This window comes from Oryzias latipes, chromosome 13 (genome assembly GCF_053564925.1).
Source record: "Oryzias latipes strain Hd-rR chromosome 13, Olatipes_Hd-rR_3.1".
NCBI classification, from domain to species: domain Eukaryota; kingdom Metazoa; phylum Chordata; class Actinopteri; order Beloniformes; family Adrianichthyidae; genus Oryzias; species Oryzias latipes.
In genome coordinates this window covers 4940205-4953224 of record NC_136249.1, presented here as the reverse complement: position 1 = coordinate 4953224, position 13020 = coordinate 4940205, and the positions used below count along the sequence as shown (strand labels likewise).

General features: G+C 37.8%; 1 protein-coding gene across 10 annotated transcripts in view; it reads right to left on the bottom strand.

Moving 5' to 3' along the window:
- The window catches only part of brip1 (BRCA1 interacting helicase 1), a 151024-nt gene that overhangs the window by 137782 nt on the left and 222 nt on the right, over positions 1–13020 (bottom strand). For 9 of the 10 annotated variants that reach the window (XR_013647251.1, XR_002874397.2, XM_011482983.4 and 6 more), the window contains exons 1-5: positions 8453–8663; positions 8196–8292; positions 3383–3494; positions 1999–2211; positions 625–770 (exon numbers count right to left, since the gene is read on the bottom strand). Coding sequence is in view for 8 of the 10 variants with exons in the window: in XM_011482983.4 (XP_011481285.1) it covers positions 625–770; positions 1999–2211; positions 3383–3494; positions 8196–8288 (564 nt within the window). In the remaining 2 variants the exon portion in view is untranslated. Of the gene's footprint in view, positions 1–624; positions 771–1998; positions 2212–3382; positions 3495–8195; positions 8293–8452; positions 8664–13020 lie in introns of those variants that run through there. The other variant, XM_078929987.1, reaches the window with a different exon arrangement.

Here is a 13020-nt window from a genome sequence, read left to right as displayed (position 1 = left end):
AAAGAATGAAGGTCAATTTTCATTTTTTAAGCCGTGGTCACAGACACAGGATGCCTGCAGTGAAAAATGGTCAAACCTGCATAAAACAACAAGGTCACTGAGCCTGTAGGGAAAATGTTCAAGCACATTTTTTTCTAAGCGCATGCTGCAGGCCAAAGGTCGCAGTGAACACAGCTGAGATGCAGGCGCGTCGTACAGATTTTTTTTTTTAACCCCTCCAAAACCCAACCTGCTGCACAAGGGGCCCTTCAGTGCTGTACAATTCATAAGTCAGTGTAGCCTGACTGTTAGAAACTGTGCCTGTGACGAAGGCTTTAAGCTTTAGGCTGTGTTTAACATGTTCTTGTAGTAATTTTCTCCTGATGTGGGAAATGTGAAGGAAACATTAACATATAAACTGTGTTTCGTAGTATTTCTGCATTTAAATCATGATGATTTAGGAGCAGATGAAAACCCGCCATTTGAAAATGCTTTCAGTTTTGATGTAGAAACTGAAATGGGCGGGCCAAAGTCTCCTTATTCCACTCCACTCTGATGCATTCACAAATAGATCCATGTACGTCTTTGTTTTCCTCGATTCTCTGTGGTCCTATGAAGTCAAAGACACTTTAAAAGGAAGCCCACCTTTTGCTCCTCAGAACGAATGCGTTTTCTGTCGGGTTTAAAGTCGTCTTCTCTGTCCCCGTCTGAGTTCACAGATGCCTGGAGCTTCTCTGACAGACGAGATGCTATGGAAGGTTTTCTGCCTTGTGTCTCTGCTGGTGAAGCCTCTGAAACAAAACAAAAAAGACCAATTCAGTTATTACAAAGAAACAGGAACATAGACATGGCTTGTAAGGATGCAGCACTGAGGAGGAAAGTCTAACTGAATGAGTTCAGAGTTATCAGTTGAAATGGAGAGTTGTCCAGTACTGCATAGTTATGGATTGTTGTCTTGAACTTTAAAAAAGGAACATCTGAAGATCCAGGGGATCATGCTATAGCTGATACCATTATGTGACACTTTACTCCTGCATTAAAGAGATTATCTGCAGAGAAGCATATTCATTTATTCCAGCATAGACACCAATGAACTGATGTGTTTATCATCAGTTTTTGTTCATTCATTTATTCATTCATCTGCTAAACCCGTTTCTCCCCTTTCTGGGTCATGGAGCTGCTGGAGCCTATCCCGGCCACTTATGGGTAAAGGTAGTGGACATCCTGGACAGGTTTCCAGTCTGTCAAAGGGTCACAATCACACACACCCATACACCCTCACATTCACACCTATGGACAATTTAGAGTAATTGATTAACGTATGTTAATGTTGTTGTGATTTCTAATTAAGGTATAAGCCCTCGTGGAACAGTCCTATTATTCACCTCTATTCTTTTTCTGATTTTACCCAAAAACTCAATATTTATATTCCTAGAAAGGGCAACATGTGTGACTCAGCACCAACATAGAATTGCCATGGCAGGAGCATCTGTCGCCCTCTTGACACACAAACGCTGTTAGCACCAGTCATTAAGAAACTTCACTCTTCCATCTTACATGGAAGCATCATGTTCTTTGTTCCTTCTGCTCCCAAAACTTGAACTACCTCCTTGTGCATCTGGAATACAGGTGTTGAGATTTGCAGCGCTCGTAAAAATGGATGAGTATGACTTATTTCTACTGTGCTTTCCTGCACGTGTTTAGGATTCAAGCTTGTTTGGCCTTAAAAGTTAAACTCACTGAAGTCTAATCTGGTTTTATCCTGTTTATTAATATTAGTGCATCTTATTGCACACAAACAACACGCGCCTTTAGTTTTTTACAAGTCAAATAGATCCTTTGAGCTCATAATAATGATGGACTAGATTGATCAGCGCTTTATTAGACGCTCAAAGCGTTTGCAATGTGTCCATTATTCATTCACTCCCCGTTCATACTTGGTCAGGACAGAGGCGTGGCTGCCACTTCCTGCATTCAGTTCCCGCACCGATCTTCTCGTTTATTATGATTCTTATTCACCGTGTTGCCGCGCTGCATGTGATGACTGTGGAGAGTCTTTGCAGGGAGACACTGTGAGGTCCACAACGCCAGGCGTGGCGGCGGCTGCAGTCTTGCTGGTGCTTCTGTGACAGGCACACAGACACGGGGTGGGGATGTCCGACTTCTTGCAGTCAACTGAGGTTTTTTCTGGCGGACTTTTCTTCCCTATGCAGCCTCCGTCCTGAATTTTGTCTGACATTTAGAGGTAAAAGAGAAACAGCTGTCAGTAAAAATGAGACCACATTTAAACATTAAGTCTGCAAAATGAGACAAGTGACTCTTTAGCATTTAGTCATTTAAGAATTGTGTCATCAAACTAATGAACTCAGCAGCAAAATCCATCCATCCATCCATCTTCTTCCGCTCATTCAGAACCAGCAGTCTAAGCAAAAATGCCCAGACTTCCCTCTCCCCTGCCACTTCCTCCAGGGGGACCCCGAGATGTTCCCAGACCAGCCAACAAACAAACTGGGTCTCCCCGGGGCCTCCGCCCAGTAGGACATGATCTGGAAACAACCGGAGCAGCGGCTCTACTTCGATCTTTCTCCGGGTGACCGATCTTCTCCCCCATCTCTAAGGCAGCGCCCGGTTACCCTACCGAGGAAGCTCATGTCAGCCGCTTGTATTCAGGATCTTGTTCTTTCGTTCATGTCCAGAGATCATGACCATAGGTGAGTAGATCGACCGGTAAGTCAGAGTAAATGTTATTGTCAATATCTATGATGTTTTCACATACATAGAAATTGAAATTCTGTTTCTCTCAAGCTCCAGTCTAAACAGGGAATCTAAACTCAAGTTTTACAAGATAAAATACAATAAGACGGAAAAAATAAGGTGACATTGAAAGAGAAAAAAAGTGACTATAAAAAGAAAAAGAAAATGGCTATAAAAAGAGGGGAAAAAATAAAGTGACTGTAAAAATAAATTTAGTAAATTTAAAAAGAAAAATTGGGAGCTTTTTTTTCTGGCTCAGCTCTCTTCACAACGAACCGGCACAGCCACCAACCACATTACGGCAGACGCCGCACCAATTCCTTCTCTTGTGGACAAGAACCCAAAATACTTAAAGTCCTTCCCCTGGAGCCGGAGCACTCCACCCACCCAGAGAGGGCAAATGTCCATTCAAATATTTCTCATCAGGTGTTTCATGAATAACCTGACTGACATCAGACTTACTGAAATCTATTTGTATGTTTTAATAAACCAGTTTTTTAATTCATTTGTCCATTTTGTAACCCATTTAAGTCCTTTTAGGGTCACTGGGGTTCTATCACAGCCACTGATGGGCAAAGCCAGATACACCCTGGATGAGTCGCCTGTCAATCACATCAGTATTTCTAAGCAAGGCAAAAAAGGTTCTTACCGAATTGAGCCCGTTGCCAGGCCAGAGTAGAGCAGAGGAGGGCCAAACTCTTTCCACTGCCAGTCGGACTCTCCAGGAGACAGTGCTGGCCATAGTTCAGGCCCCGGACAATCTGTGGAAATGAATTTACACTCCAACTGTCACGTAAACACACCTGAGCTCCAAAATAAACTGAAAAAGTACAAGGGTTTAGAGTTTAGCTTAAATGTATTAATTTAATTCAATTAACAGGGGTGGGATTATATAAATTCACTTCCTTCCACTCCTTTTAAAGCAATCTTTGATTTAATATCTAATTATCATAAGTTTAATATGTCTTTGAATGAATGTATGAATGCTTACTGTATTGTTTTGGGCATTATTCTGTGACTGCTTGAAATAAACCATTTCAATAAAAAAATCAAAAATCAAATTTCATTTATATAGCCTAATATTTACAACAATAGTCGTCTCAATGGGCATCATGCCGGTAACTCTTTGTAATAAACATCAAGAAACATAAACAAAAAGAACATAAAGTCATAGAATTTAATAGGTAATGGCTAAACTAAACTAAACAGACTAAACTAAACTGGACATCCTTGCCATTAGACCCGCCTTTGCGATAAGGAAAAACTCCTAAAAAAGCCAGAATCCGGAAAAAAACAAGAAACCTCAGGGGTGTCCACAGTAAGGAGGGATCCTGCCCCAGGACAGACAGGCGATGTACCAGAACTCATAGAGAAGAACTAGTTTATCTAACTGTACAACTACATATTTAAATAGTCCAGCAGATCAGTTTCATCCAGATGAGTGGGGGGACGGCTGGGGGCGCAAGACGAGCCGGAGGCAGGGTCCACAGCTCAGTGTAAGAGCCGAGACAAGGTACACGGTCAGGTACAGGAACACAGATGACCCAGATCGTGAGGTCCACAGCCAAGTCTAGGACCATGGAATCTGGAATCAGCCCCACTCCCCTTCCCTGGAGGGGAGTGGGGCAACACATGAATCGCACTGCCCCAAGCAGAGCCATGGAGAACTGAATGATAAAGAAATTACTAAGAAAAGAGGAGATGAGAAGTACATGATAAAGTACACTTTATCCTTGACAACATCCCGCCGCACACCAGCATCCAAAAATTATAAAAAGGAGAAACTCATAGTCTGTATTGATGTACAGTCCCTCCATGATCTCACATGCATTTTGGTGATAGTTGAGGCAGAAAAAGCCGGAAGTTGCAGCTGTTTTTTCTAAAAGTTGTAATAAAAGTTAAGTTCGTTTTCGTAATAATTTTCAACTAAATTATTTAAAGGTTTACCCTGGTAGTTGTTTTTCCATCCAGTTTATTAACATTATGTAACCTCACAAAAAACAAATATATTCTTTCTAAATAGTGATTTATTTCTTTTTTATGTTCATTTCAATGTTGGTGCAAAGGCAACTGTAAATTTTTAACAATATGATCACAATATGTTTGATAGAATTTACACAAAAAGACTAAAATTATATTTATGTTTTTCTGTAGCAACAAAATAGTGAACATTTTGAAGTTTTGTTAGTTTTTCTTTTGTCTTAATCAAAGATGAAGTCTTTGATAACTTAAACTTATTTATTTCTTTTTAGATGATTAAATTGTTTCAATTTAGTTTAGTTGTGTCTGTTGGCCACTTCACCTTAATCCTGTTTCTTAAATATTTAAGATTATTTTTAGATTATCTAAAATGATCCAGATGTTGTTAGAAAAGTGTTTCGGGTAGAAAGATGACTTGGACCAAACTCTGGGATGTTTGGCTGTTAATAAACACAAACCTTGAAGGAGAACTAAACTGCTGACCTCTGGGGGGTATTCCAGGAAGCAGGTTAGGCTAGCTCCGACGGTAAGTTTGAGGCTAAGGAAGTTGATAACCTCAGCTTTCAGTTCCAGAAATGGAGGTATGTTTCAGGGTAGGTCAAGTTGCCATGGCAACTCATGCTCTGAACATAACCTGGTCTGGAGCAGGTTTAGTTGAAGGTTAGTTTGTTTTCAGAGAGGTGAAGCAGTATGGCGTGTCCATTTGAAGATGATTTAGTGGATGAAGAAGCTCAGATAATACTTTTTCCACCGTGAGAGGGTGATAAGACCACACATGGATGTTGGAAAGATAAACTTTTTACTTTGATCTAACTTAATTATTTGCTTCAGTTAAGATAAATTATTTGTTTGTTAAGCCAGTTTAAAAATAACACGTATTTATCAGACAGTTATTTTACTTTCATTCAAATTAATTCAATTAAGTAGGTGTAACTTTGGTGCTGCTGTTAGATCGGCACCGCAAGGGATTGTGGGATACCATTCCCTTTGCCTGTCTGGACGGATTTTGGTTTAAGTGTGGCTTTTTGACCAAATTTTTTTAGTTGTTTAGCTGTTTTACTGTGTTTTGCCATGTTTTGCTGAGTTATCTTGTCCTACTGTGCTTATGTCTCTGCACCATGAGTGAGAGTGAAGGAGAGGATGATGAGTTTATATAGCACCCCTACCAATCGTAAGGGTGATGACAAAGACGGACAATTCTTTAATGAATTTGAGCGCAACGTGCATTTTTTCCCCCGTCCTTTTTAATTGTTATAAAAATGAGTATATCTGACGGCTCATACTCAGACATATGAGAGATCAAGAAATATAATTAATTAAGATGGAAAAAATATTAATTGAATTGGAGTAATATGACATTTAGTTGGATAAATACATAAATTTGAGTTGTAGAAACAATTATTGAGTTTTATAGACGTAAGAAATTAGGTTGAATAAATTTAACTCAGTTGCTTGTTACCAATAGAAGTATTTCATTTAAGGTGGCAAAATTGGATAAGTTATATATATATGCGTCACAAGGAAACTGGAAATAAGATCAGAAACTTGTGCGTTTACTTTGTCTGTTCTTCTACTACAAGCAGAAACTATTTCTTCTGAGGATGCAGCCGTGTTACCTTTTTGATGGACATATAATCTCCATACGCCGTCATTAAAATCTCAGACTCCGTCTCACTAAAGTATAGCGCTCTCTTTGGTTCTCCACGTGTTTCCATGGTGACTCCGGAAATCGGTGATCCATTGAGAATGTCTTTATGTACTTGCCGTGCACGAGCATTAACCCAGGGTTACCAAGTCGAGCGCAATTACGCCAACTCATACCCGGTCTTTTGGAACAGACATACCCAGAGTAAGCAAGTTCAGGCGGATTTCAGGCAGAGTTCAGGCTTAAAGTCAGGCTAGTTTAAACATGCTTCCTGGAATACCCCCCTGATTTCATCAAGAAGATTGAAAAACTGTTTGATGTGTGTTCGTTGTTGTTTCAAGAGGTTTAACAGGGAAGACTCATTGTACGCTGAGACTCTATCACTTGAACCCAATGCATCATGGGAGATGTAGTGCAAAAACTGCCGCGGATGGCAGACAGACTCTCTTCTCTGATCTTCATTGTTTTGTTCACTTGTTCCACGGTCTGACACCAGATTCTGTGGAAAGCTACACCGCTAAAGACGAGCTTTGGCTGGTATTTTTGTTGGAACTGAGAGACTTTATGAGCTAAATCATAACAAGGAAGTGAAGACTTTAACCACTTCTGATTGGTCAGACTGATGATGTAGCTGAAGCTGCGGCTAAATCGCGATACCGTCATTCTGATCAAAATGTCTTCAATAGAATCAAATCAAAAAAAGTATTTTATGATCTTTCATATTCCTAACTACTCAGTGTTTTATCAGGACCTGTTGGATGAACACAGAGCTGATATCCTGGAGATGGAAAATGTTTTTAGAGCAGTTAATGAGGGCAATTTCCCACGACCCACCTGACCATCTCCCACAGCACACTCCTGTGTCGTGGCACACTGGTAGAAAACACTGGGTTAAGCTTAGGGTTCAGGTCAGGGCTAGGTTTAAAAAGGGGGGGGGGGGGTAGAGGGGAGTCTTGTCAGTAGTCTGTGGGTACAATTGCAGATTTCAATGGGTTCAGATCATCCCTGAAAGTCCATTCTAGTCATATGCCACAAACTCGCTTTTACGTAGAAGTAAAAGTTTTGATGGTTACTTTGAGCTTTTAATCTGTCTGTGAAGTGGTTTAAATATTCTGTTTGATGACATGCTGTGTACCCCAATGAACACTGATGAGAGGGCCTACCGACATGCCTACAACAACCAAAGACATTAAAGGTAAACTCCAATCCTATGTTTATCTGCTACATCTGGTCCTGGGTGTAAGTCTCAAGACTATCAGAGCAATCTGAAGTGACATGTGCCGCCCAGCATCACAAAGCCGGGTCTCAATCACAGACGATGCATCTTCCAACCAGATTCATTAACTAAAATACATTCATTAACTAAAAAAAAAAAAAACACTCAATCACTAAGATAAAAAATTGGACTATTGCTCATTCATGGCGCCTGATGGAAGTCCTGCAGAACATCTGCAGAGACTGGAGAAACGGTCCCTCAGATCTGGGCCAATAGTTTGCTGATGGGGACCTTGGTAGACATCTGTAGGATCCGGACTATTCTAAAAAGAGTTTGGCTGTCAAAAAACACTGATGCTAAAATAAGGTCATACAATTGTGCCATTAGCTTGCTTTTGAGGATTTGTGTTAAACAAACAGAAATGTCTGATATTTATTAATTACTTTCAGTAATAAATGTAATTTTATTTCATATTATTAGGTGAGTTTCATGGTTTTTCTGTGACTTTACCATAAAAGACTACCGTCCACGTGTCCGTGACCGTCAACAATACGTGTATTATGATCGGTTATCAACTGTTCTTCAGCGGAATGATTCATTAGCGCTAGAACGTCTACTCACCGAATTCATCATGGACAGCTGGGATGGGTAAGCCTTGCAGGGAAAGTGGATCTTAACTCCACCGATGGTATATTCCACAGCAGACGATGACATGTTCCTGTTCACGGGGGGAGGGGGGACACGACACATTAGCAACCACACATAACGACACGAGTTCACGACATCCAGCCCTTTGCCAAACCACCACGCTGTGAATGATACACAATGCCATATCTTGTCAACGTGTAGGGTTTTTTTGTTGTTTGTTTTTTACCCACCTTCACTTTGACCCCGATAGATACTGAATATATTACTGTCACCAGCTAATATTTTTCTGATATTTGATTGAAATATATAACGTGGTTCAAAAATTGCTTTTTACATTTACAATAAAAAGAAACTAAGTCGCAATTAATAATCAACATCTTCCCATGGCGCTTCCCGCTTTTCTTTGAGCAGCCTTAGTAATGTTCCCATGTTTCACCGCGCACTTCCTGTACAAACTTTCAAAACAAACACTTCACTGCGATGCATCAACAAATATGCAAGCCTTTACTAAGACCTTTCTTGGACTTAATATATATTTATTTAATGAGATGATTTATTTATAAGCAATACATAGTGCAAAAAATCATTTACTATGATATTTTACTGTAATTTGTTTATAGTAGGATTTTATTTTGAAGGCTCAGCGTAGTGCATCCGTTCAGCTGTATCCTTTGAGTTTGTGACGCACCAGGAAGTTGCGTTTGTAAACATTCCAAAAGGTTTCCTGGGGCCTGTTGCACAAAAGTAGGATAAGGGATTAAGCCAGGATATCTTGGTGATCCTGGCTCAATTGATCCCCAATCCGGTTGCACTAAAGCTGGATAGGGGGCAGGAGGATATGTTATGGTATAAGTTACCATGGAGATTTATTCTGTGGAGCTAGCCTGCTCCAGACCAGGCTAAATTCCAGGATCTATTTAATCTCATCCCTAATATCAGTCAGCAGTCGCCACAAATGGAAACCAATAGTTATTTCATTGCTCACTATATATTGTTATCACATATAACTAGACCCACTGTCATTATTTAAACGTTTGTGATCATTAATTTCAATCATTTTGGATAAATAATGAGTTTTAGATGATGTTGCTATCATTAGATAATTTACAGTTTCCCATAGACTATAAGGCTATATGTAAAATGATAGAATATTAGGGCCACAGAGGGAAAAAAGACAAGTCATAATATTGTAACCAGTTGTTTTAAAGAAGGACAGTTGTTAAAATGACAGATGTGGGGCATTTCGTGAAATTGTCCTTCAGTATGGTTTCATAAACGAAGACATGCTGATGTGCCAGAATACGAAGTATCACATTTTCATAACTATCAAAACTGTAAAAAGAATGGCTTTGTTGCTGGAAGACTAGGATCTCATAATGTGAGAAGAGTTTTAAATATCATTTATCATAAAAAAGAAAACAGAGATACTGCTCTCCTGTCATTAGATGCAGAAAAAGCATTTGATTGGGTTGAGTGGCCCTATCTTTTCAGTATCTTGGAAAGATTTGGATGCGAATCCAACTTTATAAAATGGATCAAGATTTTGTATAAAGACCCGACAGCGGAAGTTTTAACAAATAGAAATTTCTCTAAGCCAATTAAAATTAAGAGAGGATGTCGGCAAGGATGTCCTCTCTCTCCTTTGCTTTTTACTTTAGCAATAGAACCATTTGCAGCAGCGATTCGTGCACATACACAGATAACTGGAATCACAATAGGACCCACTGAACACAAAATTTCTTTGTTTGCAGACGATGTCATTTTATATTTGAGTAACCTTACTTCATCAATCCCAGCAGTGCTGGAAGTGATTCAAATATTTGGAAGTATTTCAGGATATAAAGTGAATAATGCAAAATCCTCAATTTTAATGCTAAATTCTATGGAAAGGCAAAACCCCACTTCCAAAACATCTCACTTTAAAGTAGTTGAACATTTTGAATACTTAGGAGTGGTAATTGTACCAAAGCTGGATCAAGTTGTCCAACGTAACTATGATTACTTAAAAGAAAAAATCAAAGATTCAATAGACAGATGGATGAAGCTGCCCATAACTATAATGGGAAGAATAAATATCCTAAAAATGAACGTATTGCCAAAACTGCTATACTTGTTCCAAAATGTCCCTCTGGCACCCCCTCTAGAATTATTTGCTTGGTTAAAGAAAATCACAGTAGCCTTTATATGGAACAACAGAAAACCTAAACTCCGTCTTACTTTACTATACTTACCATTTGATGGAGGGGGGCTAAAATGCCCTAATTTTAAGCATTACTTCTGGGCTACACATCTGCGCTCCATTATGTTTTACTTCTCTAATGAGAATAATCCACATTGGGTGGAAATGGAGTCCCACAATTTAAAAATACCTTTACCGTCGTTCTTATACTACGATAAAATAAGAAAGTTACAAAGACAAATCAAAAATCCTTTCTTGAAACACATGATAAAGGTCTGGTTTGAGGTCAAAAACTATTTAAAAGAAGTAAATTCTTTATCACAATTCAGCCCAATCTGGGGTCACAAGTGTTTTGTACCAGGAAGAATGGATACAACGTTTAAAACGTGGGCATCCAAAGGACTTAGAACAATTAGAGATTTGTACCCCTCACAGTCTGATACCTTTATGTCCTTTGAGGAGCTAAAATCTATGTACGACCTGGATAAAAAACACTACTTTAAATATCTTCAGTTAAGAAGCTTTGTGAATGCAAACCAAAAGAGTCTTAACAAAATTCCTCTTTCACAGCTGGAAACCCAGATGATGAAAAACAAATTAAGAAAAGGCATAATTTCGGACCTCTATAACTTATTGACATCTAATACATCAGAGAACTCAAATGGTAAATTAAAATCATGGAATGATGACTTATCACTCAATATTAATGAAAATGATTGGACAAGGGCATGTTGTAAGATTCATTCTATGTCTATTAACAGTCGACTGAGAATACTACAATTTAAATGGTTAATGCGTTTATATACGACACCAGTGCAACTAAATAAATATAATAAGAACATACCAGATGTTTGTGCAAAATGTGGATTTAAAGGCACATTGAAGCATTGCATGTGGGAATGTCACCAAATACAAATCTTTTTGGAAGAAGTTAAAATTACAATAGAAAAAATAATCTCAAAACAACTTACATTGAGCCCTATTTCTTTTGACTATATATCCAGTGAAACATAATTTTAGTAATACAGAGAGTACATTTATTGATATCAGTTTCTTAACGGCTAAAAGGTGTATTGCACAGGCTTGGAAAAACATGAGCAGACCTAGCATAAATCAGTGGCTAAAACAAATGTTGTATTGCCTTCCTTTGGAAAGAATAATGTATATTCATAAAAGCAAACAACACCTATTTGAGGAAATTTGGGGACCCTTTATTAATTATATTCAAAAATTAGAACTAATAGATGATTCAACAGATTTTTGATCTCAACCGCACGGAATTTTGCAACCTCAGTTTAAAAGCTTTTGAAAAGGAGAGCTGTGATGGTATCATGTAAGAGAAGCAATGTTCGTTGTTAAGTTTTGTTTTATGTAATTATAATTTTTATTTGTTTGAGTGCAGATATTTGTTTTGAGTGAAATGTCATACAATACAGTTTAGTTTTTTGTTTTGTTTTGTTTTTTGTTTTTTTTTAATTATTTTATTTCCTTTTTGCTTTTTGTCTTTTTATAAGGAAAACGTAACTGGTATTATTGAAGTTGCTGTGTTGTCATGACTAATTCTTTAAATAAAAAGTAGTGGAAAAAAAAAAAAAAAAAACTGTAAAAAGAATATGTTGCTTTTCTGCAGAAAGAACCAGCCTCATAAATTTATGACTTTATCCTTTTTTCCTTAGTGGGCCCTAGTACTCTGTCATATAAAATAATACACATTCCATTAAAATATGAAAACACAATGAGTAACATTATGTTCCTTTATTGAATAAGGATAAAAAAAGCAGGTAAACTACACTCAAAAACGTTCACTTTGAATGAACATAAAAAAATTATGGAAATGATTTCCACATGAATAGATAGCGTTACTTGAACAAAAATGAATCATATTGGTCCTACTTAATGTACTTAGGTTCAAACTAATAAATTTAAGTTGATTCAATCTAAATACTGCAGTTGGACCCAACTTTAAATTAATATTGTTGCTCACTCTCAAAAGAAAAAAGTTGATCCAACTTAATTGAATCACTTCAATTGGTCACACCTCATTAAATTAAGTTTATTCAACTTAAATTTGTATGACTACCTAACACAATGTATGTTGATATAACTTAATTTTTTGCTTTAAATTTATTTATACATCTGACATTGATGTAGTTTTCCAAAGGTTCAACCAATGGGTCTTTTAATTTTCATATCAAAGACATTTTCTGCGCAGTAATGTCCCACACCACAAGACAGGAGCTCAAATTCTGTTTTAAGTTACATGAATAGTTTACCGCACAAGGCGGTTGGTCATCATCCTCTCCCAAACTCTAACTCATGGTGCAAAAAAAAAAAAAAACACAACAGTTTAAATCACTAGTTAAAACAGAGTAAAACAGCTAGACAATAAAACCCATGGACAAAAACTCACACTTAGACCCCAATCTGCCCAGATAGACAAAGAAAATGGAATCCCACAATTCCTTGCGATTACTAATGTATCCAATTCAACGGTATCATATTGGATCAACATGATTGAAATTAGTAACTTTTAAATGGATTATTTTTATGTACGATCGACATGATTCATTCACGTAAGATTTACAAACATAACATTTTCTGGTTGAAATGACAAGTTAC